General features: G+C 40.4%; 1 protein-coding gene across 2 annotated transcripts; it reads right to left on the reverse strand.

Moving 5' to 3' along the window:
• Window positions 1-225: 225 nt before the first annotated feature.
• CDC23 (cell division cycle 23) lies at window positions 226-23,160 on the reverse strand. Of its 2 annotated transcripts, XM_079916919.1 has the most exons (16): window positions 22,994-23,160; window positions 22,836-22,908; window positions 19,139-19,276; window positions 18,147-18,189; window positions 17,288-17,393; window positions 17,061-17,193; window positions 15,272-15,449; window positions 15,089-15,186; window positions 14,866-14,947; window positions 4,312-4,465; window positions 4,072-4,191; window positions 3,676-3,751; window positions 3,283-3,344; window positions 2,504-2,582; window positions 2,307-2,426; window positions 226-1,462 (listed from the first exon to the last, which is right to left on the reverse strand). In XM_079916919.1, exons 1-16 carry the CDS (start codon window positions 23,152-23,154, stop codon window positions 1,292-1,294), a joined length of 1,794 nt encoding a protein of 597 aa, XP_079773045.1. In that variant the 5' UTR covers window positions 23,155-23,160; the 3' UTR covers window positions 226-1,291. The 2 variants fall into 2 exon arrangements, with proteins under 2 accessions (XP_079773045.1, XP_079773046.1); XM_079916920.1 differs by lacking the exons at window positions 22,836-22,908; window positions 22,994-23,160 and adding an exon at window positions 19,619-19,645.
• Window positions 23,161-23,421: the final 261 nt, after the last annotated feature.

Raw genomic sequence — 23,421 nt, forward strand, 5'->3', positions numbered from 1 at the left:
GGCTGGGCCCTGAGCTCAGAATAACCCATAGCATCTACTGTACAAATTCATTACAGCAGGCATTATAGTCATGGCATATTACCTCCTACTGAATTCACAAGCACAGGCCTGAAACTCTCCCAAGAGCATAGCAAGAATGATTACTTTTACCTTGTCTAATAGATAAAGGCTAGAGAAAAAACATTCTTGTGGAGATGGGGGGGCATGTGGGGGGGAGACAATTATGGCAAAATATTTATTAAAACAGACCGACTCTAAGAGTTTATTTTTATCTGTACAATCACAGAAGTTATCACACCCAAATGTCCATGAAACTCTCTGTAACCCTGCCTCCTTGCTGTGCTTTAGTAGGTGTATAGCTAACTCTATAGACATCTTTTCCCCTTAGTAGGGCCATCAGCAGTTCCACACTCAGTGAGAGTCCTTTTGCCCCTTCTTTTGTTCAACTCTAGTAAGTTACTTCCAATTTGAAAGCTTCTAGGAGATGCCTCAAAACCAAAACGCCAGGGCTTCCCTGGTGGCGCAGTGGTTGAGAGTCCGCCTGCTGATGCAGGGGACACGGCTTCGTGCCCCGGTCCGGGAAGATCCCGCATGCCGCAGAGTGGCTGGGCCCGTGAGCCATGGCCACTGAGCCTGCGCGTCTGGAGCCTGTGCTCCACAACAGGAGAGGCCACAGCAGTGAGGGGCCTGCATCCCGCAAAAAAAAAAAACAAAACAAAAAACGGCAGAATGTCTTCCCAGTAAGAACAAAAGTATACCTTCACCCCATTTAAACTTAATCTCTGATATCAGAATAGTCATGCTCAGCAAATCAGAGAATGATGAGTCATGTCTATCCAGTGCCCTGACCTTCCTAGGGTATCCAGTGCCCTACTATCAGCAGAGGGTAGAGTTGCAAGCTTTTCTCCCTTCTTTCTTCCTTGCCTCTCTAAAGAAATCTCCCACTCCCAGCAGCATTTAAACTTTGTCCCTGTAGCCTTGCCTGTGCTAAAGTGCTGTTAAAGGGATGTTTTGGGGGGGCAAAAAGGTCTGGGGAAAAAGGCCAAGATCTATAGCCACTCTGAACAGAAGGGAGATAGAAGTGCTTCAAACTGGCAAAGACAGACTCTGTTCCTGCCAGGATTCTTCTGTCGGTCTACTGTGCAGGTGATTCTATAAACTCCCCAAGGAGCTGTTTCCATGTGTACAAACAAAAAGAACTAAGGTCCTTGGAAGAATAGACGTGGCTGTTCTTTACATGGAGGTAAGGCTTAATATGGGTCTGGCAATGTTCTGGCTTGAAAGTAGCCAACTATGGTGTGACTGAAGACAGGTTGAGTGGAGAAACTCTGCGTGTGGGAGTGTTGTTAGCAGACAGTGAAGCAGGGAGGAAAAAGGGAGCAGGCATCTCGGTGGAGGGAGTCTCGCCTTGGTTCCGAAGCTGTAGGATTTGCCGGAGCAAGGCCTTACCTTCTTCCCGGGTCTGAAACAAAGTCAGGCAAATGTGTCAAAATATGTCCAAGGCTTTTCTCAAAAACAGTTTCTAAAATACTGACATACAAAAAAAAAAAAAAAAAAAAAGAAACAAAGAATAAAATACTGACATACAAAGTTCCACAGAACAAGGTAGCCTTTCCAGTCACCCTGTTTTATTTTTTTTTTAATCTTTATTGGAGTATAATTGCTTCACAATACTGTGTTAGTTTCTATTGCACACCAAAGTGAGTCAGCCATATGCATACATATGTCCCCATATCCCCTCCCTCTTGAGCCACGGCAATCAGAGAAGAAAAAGAAATAAAAGGAATACAAATTGGAAGAGAAGAAGTAAAACTGTCACTGTTTGCAGATGACGTGATACTATACATAGAGAATCCTAAAGATGCTACCAGAAAACTACTAGAACTAATCAATTAATTTGGTAAGGTTGCAGGATACAAAATTAATGCACAGAAATCTCTGGCATTCCAATACACCAACAATGAAAAATCAGAGAAATTAAGGAAACAATCCCATTTGCCATCGCACAAAAAGAATAAAATACCTAGGAATAAACCTGCCTAAGGAGGTGAAAGACTTGTACTCAGAAAACTATTAAACACTGATGAAAGAAATCAAAGATGACTTAAACAGATGGAGAAATAGACCATGTTCTTGGATTGGAAGAATCAATATTGTGAAAATGACTATACTACCCAAAGCAATCTACAGATTGAATGCAAACCACTCACCCTCTTAACCACCTTCCACTTTCCACCCCCAGATCATAGTAAAGTCATGTGCTAGAACCTAAAATCCAAACCTTTTACTAAAGAACCGATACTCACATCATTGAATGCACAGCACTTTTGGGCACAAGCTGAAGCTTCATCCCACAGCTTGCACTTAAAATAATACTGGGCCAGATAGCGGAAAGCAGTGCTCTCCTCCAAGTGTTCCACTATTTCCTAGATAAGGAAATCAGGAATGACTGAGGTGACAAGAATAAGATCAGCGACCCAATTCTCATGCTCATGACACATACCCCACACGAATAGATATCTTGGATATATTTGATGTAACATTGGGCTGCCTGTTCTGACTCAGTCAACTGTTCATGAAGCCTACAAAAGAAATTGGTCTTTAAGTATAAATCATATCTCAAAGCAAGCTAGTGATAAAAAGTAAAAGCACACAGTTAAGATAAAAAAATGATAATACATAGACAAGTACGAATTTTGACATAAATGACACAGTGGGACCCAGAATAGTATTAGTGCCCAGAGGTGGTGGTTACTTCATCAAAGCTTAGAATCATTACTCTGCTACTGGTGATGGAGGAAAAGTTAGTAAACACTTAAGCTGGATAATATACCATTGCAAAAATTCCCTGGTAATACCCTGAGTGAGATTAAAAAAGATACCAAGCAATTCAGATTTTTTGTAAGAATCCAGAAAAGAACTGGCAGGAATGAAATTGCATTTAAGAACCTCTTTCCTTATCATTTCTGAGTTATTCCTTATTTTCCTGGGCCTTATCAGGAGGAGATTAGTACCTAAAGTAGTTTTCCTAGACTGCTCTGACATAAAAATTTCATTTCTTTCAATTCATTCTTGAATTTTCCAAATAGGAAAACAATTCCTCTTCAAAGAGAAGTAGCATTCTTTTGAGTCGAGATGGCTAAATTTCCAGATCAGTAATCATACACTGTGCTACATCCCCTCATTCATGTAGATGATGGATGGGAAGCTCTAGAATGTGCAGGACCCACCTCACCAGAGAAGCCAACAGAAATATCACTAGCGTGTCACTCTTTCACTCACTTTGCCAGTTTCACCAGAGCCATCTTTTCCACATCTCCCACGGCGTAAGCTCTCCAATAGCACTGTCAAAAAAATAAATAAACCGGTCACTTCAACCACTGCCCCATGTGCCATGACTAATCACATAGAGACTCAGGTCCTGCAAGCCTCCCAGAAGTTCAGACTTGGAGAATACAAAGCATTTTTACTAGATCTGATAGGTCCAGGCTACATACTAACATTCCCACTAATGATGTCAGCCCAACTTTGCTTTATACACCCTATGTGCCTATAAATATTCAGACTTCCCTATGTAGATAGATCTACATGAAGGAAAATTAAGCACAGATAGCTCAACCCCTCATCCAAACAGCAGATTTCCACACAAACTCTTCAGGACCCAATTTCAGATACCTTTTTGGCTTCCACTAGTTGATTGAGTTTCTCATAACATTCTCCTAAAGCGACCAGCATACGAGAATCATTGGGCCTGAGAGGGAAGAGAAATAGGAAATCCAAGCAAAAACTGAAGTCCTCCCTTGAGGAACCACCACCACTATTTCAAAGCTATGAAGGGAATGGACTTTAATCCAATACTTCATGTAATTATATTATTTTGTGTTCACAATTATACAATTAACACGTTAGTAGAATACACTACATAAAAATGACCAAACAACATATGGCATGTTTAAACTCAGGTCTCTAAGAGTCAAAACCATTCACTGTGATTCTTCAATAGCTATCAAAAGAGAAAGAAGAGTGTCAGCCCTTCCCACAACAAACACATCATCAAGTGGCCCGACTTACCGAAGCTGGTGGGCCCGTCTATAATAATAAAGGCAATAAAATGGCATCTTAAGGATTTCATAGGTCTGCCCAAGGCCATACCAGGCTCTGTAGTCCCGCTTATTGACCTCAATAGCATGCCTAAGAAATGGAAGAGAGACTGGTAAGAGAGCAGAATCAAAGTTAGCGACTTGCAGGCTCAATAGAGACTCCTAAAATCACAACAATCTGCTCCATCTCCCCCTCCAACTAAATGCTCACCTATAAGCCTGAATAGCAGCAGATGTGTTCTTCATTTCCATGTACTCATGTCCCATCAGCGTCCAGGCACCAAGATACCGAGGATTCAATTTCAGTGCTCTCTGGAAATACAAGGCTGCTTTCTCATGCTGAGAACGCAAACTATAATAATTGCCTAATTGAAAGACAAACAAACAAAATATATAAATAACTAGAAAGGCAAAAATAAGTCACTAAAATAGGCAGCATTCCACAGAGTAGGCATGAACCATAACCCATTCCCCCGAAGTCCTTGCAGAAAAGCCAAATTCTACATATGGGCAACATCATCATTCCCTTGGAAAATATATTTTATCTATTACACATTCTGGTGTTTTTAAAAAAAAAGTTTCCTAACACCACAAAGATTTTCTTCATTTTATTTCCTCTCAATATAGCACTTATACATATATTTCCTTAATAAAGGGTAGGAAATTCCTAGAGTATGCTTTAGATTAGTGGTTTTCCAACTATCTTCCTAGGTTTCTAAGGAGGTACCTAAAGGATTAAAAAGGTAGCACTCTGAACTCCCCTCTTCCACAAGAATCAAGGAAGTTCTATTATCATTGGTCTTAAAAAGAATATATGAAAGATTTTAAGATTCTATAAAAACTTTTATTTGAAGAAAGGGAATAAAGGCCATCTTTCTTATACTAACTAGTAAATGGATAAACGAAATGTAGTATATATCCAGACAACGAAATACTTCTCAGCAGTAAAAAGAGAAGAACTACTGACATATGTTGCAACATGGACAAACCTCGAAAAAGAGCTCAGTGAAAAAAGCTAGACAATAAGACTAAATATTCCAAGATTCCACTTATATGAAATTTCCAGAAAATGCAAAACTATACAGATAGAAGGCAGATCTGCTGGGGATTGGGAGTAGGGCTGACTGCAAATAGACCCAAGGGAACTTTTTGGGATGATGGAGTGTTCTAAACTGGATTATGATTATGGTTACACAACTGTATAAATTAGCAAAAACTCAGTGAACTGTAAGCTTAAGATAAGTAAATTTTATGTTATGTAAATTATCCCTTAATAAAGCTATTTTTAATATATACCAATAAAATGGACAACCTAGAAGAAATGGACATATTCCTAGAAATGTATAAGCTCCCAAGATTAAATCAGGAATAAGTAGAAAATATGAACAGACCAATTACCAGTAATGAAAATGAATCAGTAATAAAACAACTCCCAACAAAAAAAGTCCAGAACCAGATGGCTTCACAGGTGAATTTTACCAAACATTTAGATAAGAGCTAACACTTATCTTTTCCAAATTATTCCAAAAAATTGCAGAGCAAGAAATGTTTCCAAACTCATTCTACAAAGCCAGCATCACCCTGATACCAAAACCAAAGATACCACAAAAAAAGAAAATTACAGGCCAATATCACTAATGAACATAGATGAAAAAATCCTCAATAAAGTATTAGCAAACTGAATCCAACAATACATTAAAAGGATCATACATCATGATCAAGTGGGATTTATCCCAGGGATGCAAGGATGGTTCAATATCTGCAAATCAATCAATGTGATACACCACACTAACAAAACGAAGAATAAAAATTATATGATCATCTTGATACAGAAAAAGCTTTTGACAAAATTCAACATGCATTTATGATAAAAACTCTCCACAAAGTAGGTATAGAGGGAACGTCAACATAATAAAGGCCATATATGATAAGCCCACAGCTAACATCATACTCAAAGGTGAAAAGCTAAAAACTTTTCCTCTAAGATCAGGAAAAAAATCAAGGATGCCCACTTTTGTGACTTTTTTCAATGTAGTACTCAAAGTCTTAGCCACAGCAATCGGATAAGAAAAAGAAATAAAAGGAATCCAAATTAGAAAGGAAGAAGTAAAACTGCCACTGTTTACAGATGACATGATTCTATACATAGAAAATCCTAAAGATGTCACCAAAAAATTACTAGAGCTCATCAATGAATTCAGTAAAGTTGCACACTACAAAATTAATACAGAAATCTGTTGCATTTCTATACACTAATGACAAACTACCAGAAAGAGAAATTAATGAAACAATCCCATTTACAATCACACCCAAAAAAATAAAATACCTAGGAGTAAATCTAATTAAGGAGTTAAAAGACTGGTACTCAGAAAACTATAATACACTGATGAAAGAAAATGGAGACACAAACAGAAAGATACACTTTGTTTATGGATTTGAACCATTAATATTATTAAAATGACCATACTACCCAAGACAATCTACAGATTCAATGCAATCCCTAACAAAATACCAACGGTGGGACTTCCCTGGTGGTCCAGTGGTTAAGACTCTGTGCTCCCAATTCAGGGGGCCCAGATTTAATCCCTGGTCAGGGAACGAGATCCCGCATGCCACAACTAAAGATCAAACATGCCACAACTAAAGATCCCGCATGCTGCAACAAAGACGCCACACGCGGCAATGAATATTCTGTGTGTTGCAACTAAGACCCAGTGCAGCCAAATAAATAAATAAATATTTTTTAAAAAATACCAATGGGATTTTTCACAGAACCAGAACAAATAATCCCAAAATTTGTACGGGAACACAAAAGACCTTGAACAGACAAAACAATCTTGAGAAAGAAGAACAAAACAGGAAGCATTACATTCCCTGACTTCAGACTATACTACTAAGCTACAGTGATCAAAACAGTATGGTACTGGTCCAGAAACTCACGCACTTATGGTTAATTAATCATGACAAAGGAGACAAGAATATACAATGGGGAAAAGACCGCCTCCAATAAGTGATGCTGGGAAAACTGGACAGCTACATGTAACAGAATGAAATTAGAACATTTTCTCATACCATATAAAAAAATAAACTCAAAATGGATTAAAGATCTAAATGTAAGAACAGAAACCATTAAAACTCCTAGGAGAAAACAGAGGCAAAACACTCTTTGACAGGAATCATAGCAATATTTTTTTGGATCCATCACCTAAGGCAAAGAAACAAAAGCAAAAATAAACAAATGTGATCTAATTAGACTGAAAAGCTTTTGCACAGCAAACAAAACAATCAACAAAACGAAAAGACAGGGACTTCCCTGGTGGCACAGTGGTTAAGAATCCACCTGCCAATGCAGGAGACATGGGTTTGATCCTACATGCCGTGGAGCAACTAAACCCATGCACCACAACAACTGAGCCCGTGCTCTAGAGCCCACAAGCCCAAGTACTGAAGCCTGCGCGCCTAGAGCCCGTGCTCCACAACAAGAGAAGCCACCACAATGAGAAGCCTGTGAACCGCAACGAAGAGTAGCCCCTGCTTGTCACAACTAGAGAAAGCCTATGCACAGCAACAAAAACCCAATGCAGCCAAAAATAAATTAATTAATTAAAACAAAACAAAACAAAAAGACAGCTTACTGAATGGGAGAAAATATTTGCAAATGATATCCAAAATATATAAACAGTTCATACAACTTAATATCAAAAAAACAAACAACCCAGTCAAGAAATGGTCAGAAGACTTGATAGACATTTTTCCAAAGAAGACGTACAGATGGCCAATAGGCACATGAAAAGATGCTCTATATCATTAATCATCAGAAAAGCAAATCATGGGGCTTCCCTGGTGGCGCAGTGGTTAAGAATCCGCCTGCCAATGCAGGGGACACGGGTTTGAGCCCTGGTCCAGGAAGATCCCACATGCCGCAGAGCAGCTAAGCCCGTGTGCCACAACTATTGGCCCTGCGCTCTAGAGTCCATGAGCCACAACTACTGAGACCATGCGCCACAACTACTGAAGCCCGCGTGCCTAGAACCCGTGTTCCGCAACAAGAGAAGCCACCGCAATAAGAAGCCCACACACCACAACAAAGAGTAGCCCCCAACTAAAAGAAAGCCTAACTAAAAGAAAGCCCATGTGCAGCAACTCCTAGAAGAAAACCGCAACTAAAAGAAAGCCCACGTGCAGTAACAAGGACCCTACACAGCCAAAAATAAATAAATAATTTTTTTTTTTTTTAAAAAGAAAAGCAAATCAAAACCACAATGAGATATCACCTCACAACTGTCAGAATGGCTATCATCAAAAAGACCACAAATAACAAATGTTAGTGAGGATGTGGAGAGAAGGGAACATTTGTACACTGTTGGTAGGAATGTTAATTGGTGCAGCCACTAGGGAGAACAGTATGGAGGTTCCTCAAAAACCTGAAAATAGAACTACGATATGATCTAACAATTCCACTTCTGGGTATATATTCCAGGAAAACAAAAACACAAATTTGAAAAGATACATGCACCCCAATGTTCAAAGCAATATTATTTACAATAGCCAAGATATGGAAGTAACCTAAGTGTCCATCAACAGAGGAATGGATAAAGAAGATGTGGTATACATACATAATGGACTACTACTCAGCCATTAAAAAGAATGAAATTTTGCCATTTGCAACAACATGGATGGATCTGGAAGGTATTATGCTTAGTGAAATGTCAATTTGAGAAAGACAAACTATCTATTATCACTTATACATGGAATCTAAAAAATAAAACAAATGAATGAATATAACAGAACAGAAACAGACTCACAGATATAGAGAACAAACTAGTGGTTACCTATGGGGAGAGGGAAGTGGGGAGGGCAAGATAGGCATAGGGGATTAAGAGGTACAAACTACTACGTGTAAAATAAATAAGCTACAAGGAAATATTGTACAGCACAGGGAATATGGCCAATATTTTATAGAACTTTAAACGGAGTATAATCTATAAAAAACTTGAATCACTATGTTGTACACCTGAAACTAATACTGTAAATCAACTATACCTCAATTTTTAAAAAAAAAAGAGGGCTTCCCTGGTGGCGCAGTCGTTAAGAATCTGCCTGCCAATGCAGGGGACACGGGTTCGAGCCCTGGTCCGGGAAGATCCCACATGTCATGGAGCAACTAAGCCCGCAAGCCACAACTACTGAGCCCGCGTGCTTAGAGCCCGTGCTCCACAACAAGAGAAGTGAGCGCACCGCAACAGAGTAGCCCCCACTCGCCACAACTAGAGAAAACCCGCGTGCAGCAGCAAAGACCCAATGCAGTCAAAAATTAAATAAATGAATAAATTCATTTAAAAAAAAATAAATAAAAATAATAAATAATAAAAGAAGAAAAAACAATTTGAGATATACCAAGACTCTGAGGGATTTTTCATGAGATATTTTTGAGTGAGAAAAGTAAAATACAGAGAAATGTGTGTAATATGATCCTATTTTTGTAAGCAAACAGCCCATTAAACCCTGCATATGTGTATGTGTATGTTTCATGTGGTATGGGACATGCTAACACAAGTATGTTAAAGGAGGAAAGGTGCAGTGAGGGAAAAAAAACCTGCACTTTAAAAAAGTTTCCGTTATGTATAAATTGCATGTGCATAAACTAGATAAAAAGATGGATTTAAATGTATATATACTAATTTACAGAGATAATGATATACTGTCAAATGGAAAAAGCAAACTGCAGAGAAATTATACAATTCCACTTTGGTAAAAAACAAGTAATAAGATTTCTATATATGTGTTTGTCTTTGCTTTCAATTTGTCTAGATTCAGCTGTCAGTTTGATTCAGGAGAAATTATTTATAACAATTGTCTGTATCACCTAAGATCATTCAAGTTCACATTCACCTGGGAAAAAAGCAAGATGGAGGGCTTTATGTCCTATAAAAGGATACCTTTGCTTCTGCCACTGACTCAGACCCAGAGACAGAGGAATAAGCAAACTCTAGGCAGATTGTCCAAAGGCTAACTTCTGTAATGGAATAGGAGAAGTGAAGTAGTGGTAGCAAGGGTATAAGCTTTAGCTGCTAAAGGAGTCAGGATGAAAAGGAGGTGTTAAGGAAGTCAGAACAGGCAAGTTCTGGGCAAAGATTAAGTAGATGAGATTTTCTGACCAGTTGGAACAGCTAAAATGTACTGAATGATTACAATGTGCTGGGCAACTTACATTGTTAAAAGTGCTTTTTATATGTTAATTTACTTACTCCTCACAACGAATACATGGGAGAATGTTCTACTGTTATTATCCCTTTATGGATGAGGAAAGTATAGCACACAGAAGTTAAATCCAATGTCACACAGCTAGTTAGTAACAAAACCAAGATTTAAACTTGGGCAGTTTTGTTCCAGAGTCCAAATCTTAACCATGCTATACTGTAATATATACATATATAAATACATATACGTATTTGTTTGTGTGTGTGTGTGTGTGTGTGTGTGTGTGTGTGTAAAGCTGCCTCTCAGAGACTGGGACTCCAGAAAAGATGCAGAGGAAGCATTCAATTCACATCAAGACATAACTGCAGAAGCAAGGACTAAACAAGTAGGAGATTCTTGCCATCACTCTATTCTTAAGTTGTTTCATTCTCTTTCAGGTCTTCAGTTTCTTCTCGTCTCTCTCCACCCTTCTTTCTCCTTTGTGAAAGCTGAAATATATTTTTTGTCATATCTAATGTTCCTTTTTCTTGATTTTTAAGATAGGTGGGCTGAATTCAACAAACATTTATTGACCATAAGTCAGGAACTTCGCTAGGCATTACAGATACACTGAAGAACAAACAGTTCATTAAGAAGTTTACCAATCAAACGATTATTTAAAAAACCAGATGGGAATTCCCTGGCAGTCCAGTGGTTAGGACTCCGCACTCTCACTGTCAAGGGCCAGTGTTCAAACCCTGGTCCGGGAAATAAGATCCTGCAAGCCACGAGGCATGGCCAAAAAATAAATAAATACATAAAATAAAAAAAAAAACAGAAACTCCTAAAGCATTACTCTTCATATGTACGTATCCTTTGATTTTGTTTTGTTTGGTTTATTTTTTGCAGTATGCGGGCCTCTCACTGCTGTGGCCTCTCCTGTTGCGGCGCACAGGCTCCGGATGCGCAGGCTCAGCGGTCATGGCTCACGGGCCCAGCCACCCCACGGCATGTGGGATCTTCCCGGACCGGGGCACAAACCCGTGTCCCCTGCATCGCCAGGCGGACTCTCAACCACTGCACCACCAGGGAAGCCCATATCCTTTGATTTTAACTGGCTTTAAGTTAGTAAGCTAAAAAAGGAACAGTTCATTATCTCCCCTACCTCTATTTCCTTTCTTCAGGTGAAGGACACTGTTATCAATCTGGTTACCCATTCACCAATTCCTGTAAGTTCTACTTCCTAAATATCTTCTAAATCTAATCGCCTCTCTTCATTCCTCCTGCCAATACCTCAGCTTGGGCTCTCATCATCTCTAGACTGGATTATTGCAAAAGCCTCCTTGTTGGTCTTGCCCTTTTTCTAATCCTCCCAGCACACTGTCTCCTGTTATCATTTGAAAATGAAAATCTAAAAACATTTATCATTCTCTGGTTTAAAATCCTTCAGAAAACTTCTCCTGCCTTAAGAATAAAATCCAAACTTTTAGTAAGGCACAAAAGGCTCTTCAAGATCTGGCCCCGTTCATACATTCCCTCCTCCCACACCATGCTTCAGGACACTAAACTATTTCAGGATCACTGTCTGTTTCACACTTCAATGCCTCTGCACTGCAATACCCTTCCCAAGTCAATCCATCTCCTCCTTTAGTGAACTCTTTCTCTCCTGCCCATCCCTCAGGTATCACCTTCTCAAGAAGCCTTCCCTCATCAGACTGGATTAGCTACTTTTCCTATATACTCTCTTAGCATCCTATGTTTACTTCAATCATAACCCTCAACCCACTATATTATAGTTGTTTCTTACTGGTCTTCCTCAGTAGGTAATGAGGTAGATACTGCAACACAAACCACCATATCTGGCACTCAGAAGATGTTCAAAAGATGTTTTCTGAATAAACTGGAGTTCCAGCCTCACTTTAACAGACTTTATACTTCATTCTCAATGCTCTGATATTGAAAAGATTATTTGTTCCTCTTACCTATGTTCCCATAGGATTTTTCTTTTTTTAATATTTATTTCCCATACTACACTACAACTTCCTAAAGGGCTGGAAATATTTATTGAATGACTGAATTGAAATTCTATCAGTTTACTAACAACATCCTAACATACAAATGTATGTTCTCAATGCAGTGTCACCAAAGACCCAGGAACAGGGTCTTTCATCTCCAGGAAACTTAGGCTTTCAATCACAACCAATCAAGTTTACTTTTATCCAAGAGTGGCCATTCATCTATTTATGTCAACTGATTATCAGGTCACAGTAGTGTGGCCAAGTACATAGGGTCATGGTTCTCAACCAAGGATGATTCTGACCCCAAGAGGTTATTTGGCTTTATCTGCACAACTGGGGGAAGGAGGTTACTGACATCTAGTGGGTAGAGCTGGGTATACTTCTAACACCCTGCAATGTATAGGACAGACCCCCACAAAAGAAATTATCAGCCAAAAATGTCAATAGAGCCAAGAGTGAGACACCCTGATACAGAAAAAGATACACTCTCATCTCTTTTCATAGGATTGGAAATTCTTACAAACATTTTAGTAATATTAGTAAGTTTAAAATACACAGGCTTTTTTTTTTTTAAATACACAGGACCTCCCTGGTGGTCCAGTGGTAAAGAATCTGCCTTCCAATGCAGGGGACACGGGTTCGATCCCTGGTCAGGGAACTAAGATCCCACATGACATGGGGCAACTAAGCCGTGCGCCACAACTACTGAGCCTGCATGCTGCAAACTAGAGTCCACGCACTCTGGAGCCCGCACGCCACAACTACAGAGCCCATGCACTCTGGAGCCCACGCACCACAGCTAGAGAGAAGCCCGCGTGCCACAGCAAAGAGCCCACGCCGCAAAAGAAGATCCTGCATGCCTCAACAAAGACCCCGCGTGTCGCAGCAAAAAGCCCACACCGCAACAGAAGATCCTGCATGCCTCAACAAGGACCCTGCGTGTCGCAACTAAGACCCGACACAGCTAAAAAATAAATAAATAGGGGCTTCCTTGGTGGCGCAGTGGTTGAGAGTCCGCCTGCCAATGCAGGGGACACGGGTTCGTGCCCCAGTCCGGAAGGATCCCACATGCCGCAGAGCGGCTGGGCCCGTGGGCCATGGCCGCTGAGCCTATGCTTCCGGAGCCTGTGCTCCACAACAGGAGAGGCCATAACAGTGAGAGGCCCGCATACCGCAAAAAATAATAAAAAACAAATAAAATAATAATTTTAAAATACAGGGACTTCCCTGGTGGTGCAGTGGTTAAGAATCCGCCTGCCAATGCAGGGGACACGGGTTCGAGCCCTGGTCCAGGAAGATCCCACATCCGCCGAGCAACTAAGCCTGTGCGCCACAACTACTGAAGCCCACGTGCCTAGAGCCCGTGCTCTGCAACAAGAGAAGCCACCACAATGGGAAGCCCACGCACCACAACGAAGAATAGCCCCCGCTCACCACAACTAGAGAAAGCCCGCGTGCAGCAACAAAGACCCAACGCAGCCAAAAATAAAATAGATAAAATAAATTTACTAAAATAAAAAACCCACATATATATATAAAAAATACACACGTTTTTGATCCAGCCTTTCAAGGAACTAATTATACAGAAATAGTTGCATAAACATACAAAAATAAATATATACATACAAAGATGTTTCCTGAAGCAATTTTTATGTTAACAAACACTAGCCACAACTTATACAACAGAAAACGATTAAATAAAAATAATGGCACATCTATATAATAAAATACTAAATAGCCATCAAAAATAATACAATACAACTCTACATGTACTAGCATGGAAAGATGGAAAAGATATATTGTTAGGTTAAAAAAAAGGACATTACAAAGCAGTGTGTATAATGATACAGTTTTTGCAAGCAAACCATACACACACACATACACCATTTATAGTACTCACACAGAAAAATATTCTGGAGTCATATCCACCAATCTTGGGGATGGGATTACAGTGATCCTTCACATTCTATTGTATATAATTTTGTTACCTTTTTTTTTTTTATAAATTTATTTTATTTATTTATTTTTGGCTGCGTTGGGTCTTCGTTGCTGTGCACGGCATTTCTCTAGTTGTGGTGAGTGGGGGCTACTCTTTGTTGTGGTGCGTGGGCTCCTCATTACGGTGGCTTCTCTGTTGTGGAGCACGGGCTCTAGGCACGTGGGCTCAGTAGTTGTGGCACATGGGCTCTAGAGCACAGGCTCAGTAGTTGTGGAGCAAGGGCCCAGTTGCTCCGCGGCATGTGGGATATTCCTGGACCAGGGCTCGAACCCGTGTCCCCTGCATTGGCAGGCGGATTCTTAACCACTGCACCACCAAGGAAGTCCCAATTTTGTTACCTTTGACACTTATTTTTTTTGGCTGTGCTGTGAGGCATGCAGGAATGCAGGATCCCAGTTCCCTGACCAGGCATCGAACCCATGTCCCCTGCAGTGGGTGCACGGAGTCCTAACCACTGGACCGCCAGGGAATTCCCTTTTTTTCTTTTGACACTTTTATATTATTATTATTTTTACATTTGGATTACTCACAATAAAGATAAAAAAAGAAAAAAGATGGTGACTCTTACCAATTACACAGCATGTTTCTACACGATATTTATCAATCTCACAGAGGTTGTGAGCCAGATAACTCAACTCAGATTTCATGCTCTGAAAGAAAAGAAAGACGATCTAAGCATGAAAAAGGAACCCCTACATAATTGTTCTTGTAGCTAATGCTACTAGGTGACAATCCAACCCAGGAGATCAAAACACAAAAGAGCTTAAGTCCAAGCAAAGGAAGGAGCTCACCCTGACATAAAGAAGGTTGGAGAATGTGTCCATATTTTCAATCCTGTAAGGGTCTTGTTTCCTTAGCTCATTAAAAATAGAGAGGGCTTTGTCGATATCTGCAGAAAGAAGACAGAGAGTTCAGAAAACAACACAGCACTACCTTCAGGGTTTGATGGTATTTCGTTGTCCTTATTAACTCACCTCTGATATTGTGATAGGCAACTGCAATTTGGGAAACAATATATGAGCTCTTAGAGAAGCCCACATCAATGAGATTCTGATACTTTTGCAGGGCCTCCTCTATCAACTGCAACTCTGTGTATATATGAGCCAGAAAAAACTCTTTCATCCAGGTGTCTGGCAAAGACAGGAACTTCAGCTGGCAGCAGGAGAGAGAGGAACACACTTAATATACTTTGACCTCTCTCCCAAATGAACATCAAGGAACTATATTGTCTAAAAGAATTTAACACCAAAATTTTATTAGAGTACCTAATAATGAACACAGGGCAGTTCAATTAAGTGAACAGGACTTACAAGCACAATAGGGAGGAATAGGGAGGAATGGTCTAGCTGGGGACAGCTTCAAAGAAACGACAGGATTTGAGGCGAGCCTTGGAGGATGGGTAGAAACTGAATAGAAAAAGGGAGAGGAAGAGAAAAAAGACAACGTTCTAGGTAAGGACAATAAAAATAGAGGAAAAACAGTCATAATGAGTGTGGGTAAATAGAATGAGGCAACTAGCTCAGTTTGAGGGGAGGCTATGTGTTGGGAAGAAGTGGAAAAATAAGACTGAACTGATAGGGTGGGTCCTATGCTGCAACAGGAAATGGGATGCAACAGGAAACCACTGCAATTTTTGACAGAAGAATGACATGATGACATGGGTGCTTTAAGAATAAGTTTGGAAACAGTATGTCAGATGGCTTGGAAATGGGAGTATAAAAATGGGAAAGCTAGATAGAAAGTATTTATTACTTTTAAGTAATCCAAATTTGAGATGATAACCAAGACAGCAAAGGAAACCAAGAGAAAGAGATGCAGACAAGAAGGTAACCATGGCAATGTCTGGCGACTGACTAGATAAAGGGAAATAAGAGAAAGGGAAGAGACAAAATATGACTCTGAGGAGTCAAGACTGGGTGCATCCTGAGAAACAGAGATACAACTGAGAGTCCATCAAGTTGGGAGGAAGAAAGAGAATTTGGTAGGCAAGATGAGAAATTTGGTTTTGCATATTCTGAGTTCAGAGATAAAACAAACTTTTAATGAAAGTCTAGTAGGCAGTTAGAGATAGGTAAATACAAGTAAACCAAGATTGAGATTTCAGACACAAATGTAGTAGCATGTATCACTATTGGGGAAAATCAACCAGCCCTTGGTCCTTTAGAGCCAACAAAAGGAAGTGTGTTGTTGCTTCTATTAACTATTGAATAACAGCAAAATAAACTTTGTAGACAATGTTCTCTAACAATGACTAATAAAACAATGCAGTTTATAAAGCCATTTTATATACATTATTTCATTAATTAACAAATCTCTAAATCTCAACAGAGACCTATGAGAGCTCAGAAGAAACATTAAAAATGTTTTTAACTCAATTCTTGATATCAGAGAAATCGTTCCTATAGCATCTTTGGAATTAGTAGAGAAACTATAATAACATTTAGTCTATAAAACAAGTTACAGTAAAACTTGAATGTGAAAACATGAATATGAAAAGATACTCTAAGTCAACTGAATGCAAATGCAACAGCAACTACCAAACAAGATCTAGACATCAGTCTTTCAAATAAAGACCTAAATCCCAACAAGAAGAGCAAGGAGCAAAGTACTATAGTACTTTCTGTGTGAGTACTATAAATGGAGAAGGAGCAAAGAGGTAGCTATAATGAAAGGTTTAGCAAAACTTTCTCCCCCTACCCCATTATTAAAGAATTACATAAGACTTGAAGCAGAAGATTTTTCACATAGCTCATCTCAATTTACCATCTCCTTGTCTGTAATCAAGTTACAGAGCTCTAGCCAGGCTCCCCAATGCAAAGGCAAAACATGAGTAGCCTCCACAAACACATCAATGGCCTCTTTCACCAAGTCCAGCTTTCGAAGCACCACACCATACCTAGGAAAGAAGGGAACGATCACAGAAGTTAACAACATCTCCCCTCTACTCAGAAGAATATCTCACATAAGTTCCAAATTACTATAACACTTACAGATAAAGGCCAAATCCATCAAGCTCCCGAGCCTGGTGTTTTTTGCTGAGCTCCACTCTCAATTCTCTGAGAGCCTCATTTTTCACTTGACCTTTCTCCAGTGGGCCTAGGAAAGAAACAGTTTCTGATCTAAGGGTAGACTGCTGTTTTTCATTTCATAGACCTAGATATTCCCTTTGGCATCAACCAAAGTTACACCTGGAACTTCCAGCAAACACTCACAAGTGGCCAATGACATCTTTTTTTTTTTTTTTTTTGCGGTACATGGGCCTCTCACTGTTGTGGCCTCTCCCGTTGCGGAGCACAGGCTCCAGACGCGCAGCCTCAGTGGCCATGGCTAACGGGCCTAGCCGCTTCGCGGCATGTGGGATCTTCCCGGACTAAGGCACGAACCCATGTCCCCTGCACTGGCAGGTGGACTCCCAACCACTGCGCCACCAGGGAAGCCCCCTCCAATGACATCTTACACAGTCCATTTACTTTATTATAGAAACTGCAACTGATAAGTGGTCTGCAGTCATATTTTGTTAGGCCCACACAGGTTTTTAAAAATCTGAATTAATTGTCAATGCTGAAAACTCAGAAGCCTCAACTAAAAATCTAAATTTCCAGGTTCAGGTTGCAGGGAACAGGTTAGGGCCAGCGGAAGAAAGCCCCTGACAACACCAGGCCCACATTCCCATAGGGCAACCCTCAGAGGGAGTTGGGTGACAACCAGCCAGTTGTGCTCTCCAATTTGCAAACTCCTCCTCAGTGGACTCCTCCTCAGTCCACTTCCCATGTTTATATTACCTGCCTGGCTCCTATAGGCATTATAGAGTTTGTTTTAGTCCAAAAGGTAAGAGAAAGAAATTCATACCTAGGCTATCAACTGTTTCATCATCCTTCTTCTTTTCTCCAGACTGTAAGAGAAAATCAATAAATAGGTCTTTTTTCCGCTTATTCTGAAACCTGTAGCAGCCTGATTCAACCAAAAAGTCCAACCAAAATGACATCTACTATTGGTCACTAATTTTAAACAACTATTCGGGGGCTCCCACTGGCCAAATCTGGAATAATCTGAGTACCAAAATGATAAAGTGAAATAATGAATTATAAACAATTAAAAATACAGGAATTCTTGAGTCCATACTGATACTAGATAAATGCATAAATAAGTGGAGAAGGGGAAGACAGACTCTTGCTTAGAATTTACTACTCAAGAGAGTGCTGGAGTAGAAAATCATCATTTTGCAACATTTTAATAAAGAATACTTCAGGCAAAAATTAACAATGAATTTCTTGACTAATGGTTATTTAGGTTTTTAATTTTTTTGTCTATTACAAAAAACCCTTCAATGAACAGCCCTGTACATATATATATCCTTGTGCACACACTGAAGTATTTCTATTGGACAAGCTAAGTTTCTTAAGGAAGAATTGTTTGGGCATAGTATTTCAAATTGACATAATCTGCCCAGAGCAGCGGCCCACACATGTCGGGGCGTGGGTTTCATCTCCCCATACCAAGGAGTGGGTGGTGGGCTGAGGCCCCAGTGGTTCTGGGTGCCAAATCTCACCCACAGGCACGCCAACCAAACCAACGCCAAACTACTTTTACTCCTGAAACAGAGTGTCTACTGCCCCATACCTTTGTCAATAATGAATATTACCAATATTTTTATATTTTCTTTCGTACTATCATTTTTTTTACTTTACTTATGATGTCTTCTTTATTATTGCTAAGTATTTATAAAGTACATTCACCAAGTAAACTTTCGCTAAACTATTTGAAGATTAAACTTTTGCTACTGGGATTCTAAATATGGATGTTTCACTGACAGCAGAATGACATCTTAAAATGGCCCTCACCAGATATCTAGAATACATGTACAGGAAATAGGCTTTCTTGCTATTGCAGCCATGCAGGAAATGTGCTGCCCGATCATACTCTTTAACGTCAAAGTAGGCCTTGGCCAGGGTGTAAGCATCCATATCCTGAGCATCCTCCTAAAAAAGAGACAAGTTAATGTAAGTGGTTAGGAACAGGATAACAAAAGTTCAAATCCAAGAATATTCATTAATTTCAAGATGTAAGAAAAGATAATTATTTTCCTCCTCCCAAAAACCTAATACTTATTTATTAGTTTATGAAGTAAGGTCACAGAACATTTTTTCAAAATAAAACCTTGGGGACAATATTAAAATTTAAAAAACTAAACCAATGCACTCAGAAACTTTTATTGTTTCTGCAAATGTTGTGGGAAATTGCATATGCTTTAGTGTTAGGGACTTGGATTTAAATTCTGACTGCTTGATTTCCTGGTTTCAAGACATTAGTAGGGAACTTACTTAGCTTCTCTGAGTATTCACTTCTTCATCTGTAAAATGGAGCCAGTAATACGGATTTGATATGAGGAAAAAGTGAGAAAGTCATGAAAAATGTCTAGCATTAATATGTGACATGCCTTTCCTTCGGCAGACTTTTAAATTTCCACATAAATGCAACATGCTGTGGAATTACTTATACTTTTTGTATTTCAACAAAGTTTTGACATGTTAGTATTGTAAAAACCAAAAAAACACAGCTATAATTCTCTATGTAAAAAAAAAAATAAAATGATGCACATTTGAGGTAAAAACATACAATCCCCGTAAATTCTAAGGATAAGTTGATTAAAACTTTAGTAATTTCATTCTCCTCATCCTTCATGTCCAAATATTACCAGCACAAAACTGGAACCAAAATTATGTTCAATATTTTCTTCATTGGATGAAAATGTCCTAAATATGGCCATTCAGCTTAGGATTGTGGTGGCCCTTTTCACGTACACTCACCATTTACTTATTTCTTCTCCTGCCTCTCTCACCTGCATTGTATCTTTTGGATTAAGGAACATTCATTGTTTTTAAGTGTGTGTGTGTGTGTGTGTGTGTGTGTGTGTGTGTGTGTGTGTGTGGTTGGTGGGGGTGGTAATCAAGAAATGGCATCTTCAGGAAAAATAAAATGGATTATGATAAAGATCTTTCAGATGACACAGACTATGTAAACATATGTACTATAGATCATACATAAAATGTATTCCTATCTCATTTAATTGTCTCAATATCCCCACAAAGTAAATACTATTATCCACAGATGGGGAAAACTGTGGCTCAGGAGGTTAATTAAGTTGCCAAAAGTCACTAGTATGGCTGAAATTTGAACCCAGAGCTGTCATCCAAAATCAGTTTCGTGCTGTTGTACTGGGCTGGCCAAAAAGTCCATTCGGTTTTTTCCATTAGATGGCTCTAGTAGTGCTTAGTTGTCTTTAACTTCATTTGAAACAATTTTGTTAGAGTGTATTGTGACAGCTGTCACATCAGGGTTTTTTTTTTTTAATATTTATTTATTATTTATTTTTGGCTGTGTTGGGTCTTCGTTTCTTTTTTTTTTTTGCGGTACGCGGGCCTCTCACTGTTGTGGCCTCTCGCGTTGTGGAGCACAGGCTCCGGACACGCAGGCTTAGCGGCCATGGCTCACGGGACCAGCCGCTCCGCGGCATGTGGGATCTTCCCAGACCAGGGTACAAACCCGTGTCCCCTACATCCGCAGGCAAACTCTCAACCACTGCGCCACCAGGGAAGCCCGGGTCTTCGTTTCTGTGCGAGGGCTTTCTCTAGGTGCGGCAAGCAGGGGCCACTCTTCATCGCGGTGCGCGGGCCTCTCACTAACGCGGCCTCTCTTGTTGCGGAACACAGGCTCCAGACCCGCAGGCTCAGTAGTTGTGGCTCACGGGCCTAGTTGCTCCGCGGCATGTGGGATCCTCCCAGACCAGGGCTCGAACCCGTGTCTCCTGCATTGGCAGGCAGACTCTCAACCACTGCGCCACCAGGGAAGCCCTCAGGGTTAATTTTTTTAAAAACTTATCAAAACTGGTGAACTTCTGTGTAGCCATTTTAATATTGAAGATAGAAGGAAAAAAGCAACATTTTCCGCATATTATGCTTTATTATTTCAAGAAAGGTAAAAATGCAACTGAAACGCAAAAAAAGATTTGTGCAGTGTATGGAGACGGTGCTGTGACTGATCGAACGTGTCAAAAGTGGTCTGCAAAGTTTCGCGCAGGAGATTTCTCACTGGATGAGGCTGCATGGTTGGGTAGACCAGTTGAAGTTGACAGCAATCAAATTGAGATGTTAATTGAGAACAAGCAACGTTATACCATGCAGGAGATAGCTGATATACTCAAAATATCCAAATCAAGAGTTGAAAATCATTTGCACCAGCCTGGTTATATGAATTGCTTTGATGTTTGGGTTACACGTAAGTTAAGCGGAAAAAAACCTTCTTGACTGTTTTTCCGCATGTGTTTTTCTCTCTTAAATGCAATGAAAACGTTCCGTTTTTAAAACAATTGTGACGGGCAATGAAAAGTGTATAGATACTGTACAATAATGTGGAACAGAAGAGATCGTGAAGCAAGCGAAATGAACCACCATGAACCACACCAAAGGCCGATTTTCATCCAAAGAAGGTGATGTTGTGTATATGGTGCAATTGGAAAGGCGTCCTCTATTATGAGCTCCTTCCGGAAAACCAAACAATTAATTCCAACGAGTACTGCTCCCAATTAGACCAACTGAAACAGCACTTGATGAAAAGCCTCCAGAATTAGTCAACAGAATACGCATAATCTCCCATCAGGATAACGGACAACTGCATGTTTCTTTGATGACCAGGCAAAAACTGTTACAGCTTGGCTGGGAAGTTCTGATTCAACTGCTGTATTCACCAGACATTGCACCTTTGGATTTCCATTTATTTAGGTCTTTACAAAATTCTCTTAATGGAAAAAATTTCAATTCCCTGGAAGACTGTAAAAGGCACCTGGAACAGTTCTTTGCTCAAAAAGACAAAAAGTTTTGGGGGCTTCCCTGGTGGCGCAATGGTTGAGAGTCCACCTGCCGATGCAGGAGACACGGGTTCGTGCCCCGGTCCGGGAAGATCCCACATGCCGCGGAGCGACTGGGCCCGTGAGCCATGGCCACTGAGCCTGCGCGTCCGGAGCCTGTGCTCCGCAACGGGAGAGGCCACAGCAGTGAGAGGCCCGCGTACCGCAAAAAAAAAAGATTAAAAAAAAAGATAAAAACTTTTGGTAAGATGGAATTATGAAGTTGCCTGGAAAATGTGAGGAGGTAGTGGAACAGTGAATACGTTGTTCAATAAACTTCTTGGTGAAAATGCGTGGTTTGTATTTTTATTTTAAAACCGAAGGAACTTTTTGGCCAATCCAATAAAAACCTTTGACGCTTCTCCCCGTTATGAATACTATCTAGGTTGAGCTAGAAAACCTAAAAGGCTGAAATCTTAAGCAAGGATTGTTTACTAATCTCTCCAGCTTAAGTAAGAGCACCACTAAGTCTTTCGAAACTCAGCAAAAACATACAGATAAAATCGCTTAAAACACCCAGCTCTTTGAATGCTTGAATTTCCCCTAGGATGTTAAGCAGTATGCTCCCTTCCGGTGACAGAGCACTCAGTATCTCTTCTGATGATGGGGAGCACTCAATGTGAAGACGTGCTTACCTCTGTAATAGGCGGCGGCGGCTGCAGCTCGGACAGAGGCAACGCCGGGAGGGAGAAGGCCAACTCCGCAGACCTGGAACACCCACACAAACTGAATCAGCTAAAGACTCCCAAGGCCGAGGATCCAAGCCCGGTCCCCTCGGACTCCGACATCTTACCATTTGCTACTGTGCAGTAGGCCCCGCTCCCGGGTAAGGCCCGCGATAAGTAGCAGCTGCTTTTTAATTTCCCGCAAATTTGAGAAATCGCCGCTCGATGACAGGGCGGGGACCACGGCAGCCGACACTGACACCGGGACTACAGAAGAGCTGGCAGCCATTTTCCTGTCTTGGCCACCCCAGCCAATCACCAGCGAAAATACTAGCTGCCCCTCCGCACCAAAAAAGTCTGTCTGTTATTGGCACGCTCTTGCTCCAGAGAAACCAATCAGAAATCTTTCTTCTCGTAACGTCAGTAAGAGGCGGGGAGGGAAGAGGCAATTACTTCTCCGATTGGCGAAGAACTAGTGGGGCGCGAAAGTTAGAACAAGAAAGAGGGGCGATAGCCACGACTTCTGGGCGGGGCAGAGAGGAATGAGTGATTGGGA

The sequence above is a fragment of the Stenella coeruleoalba genome (genome assembly GCF_951394435.1).
Source record: "Stenella coeruleoalba genome assembly, chromosome: 3".
In the NCBI taxonomy this organism is placed as follows: Eukaryota; Metazoa; Chordata; class Mammalia; order Artiodactyla; family Delphinidae; genus Stenella; species Stenella coeruleoalba.

Excerpts from the sequence above, each read along its gene's own strand:
- CDC23 (XM_079916919.1), bottom strand. The coding sequence starts at position 23,154 with ATGGCTGCCAGCTCTTCTGTAGTCCCGGTGTCAGTGTCGGCTGCCGTG. Across the intron at positions 19,277-22,835 it reads CGCCGCCGCCTATTACAGAG|GAGGATGCTCAGGATATGGA; the intron begins GTAAGCACGTCT and ends TCTCTTTTTTAG. Across the intron at positions 17,194-17,287 it reads GATGGATTTGGCCTTTATCT|GTATGGTGTGGTGCTTCGAA; the intron begins GTAAGTGTTATA and ends CTTCTTTCCTAG.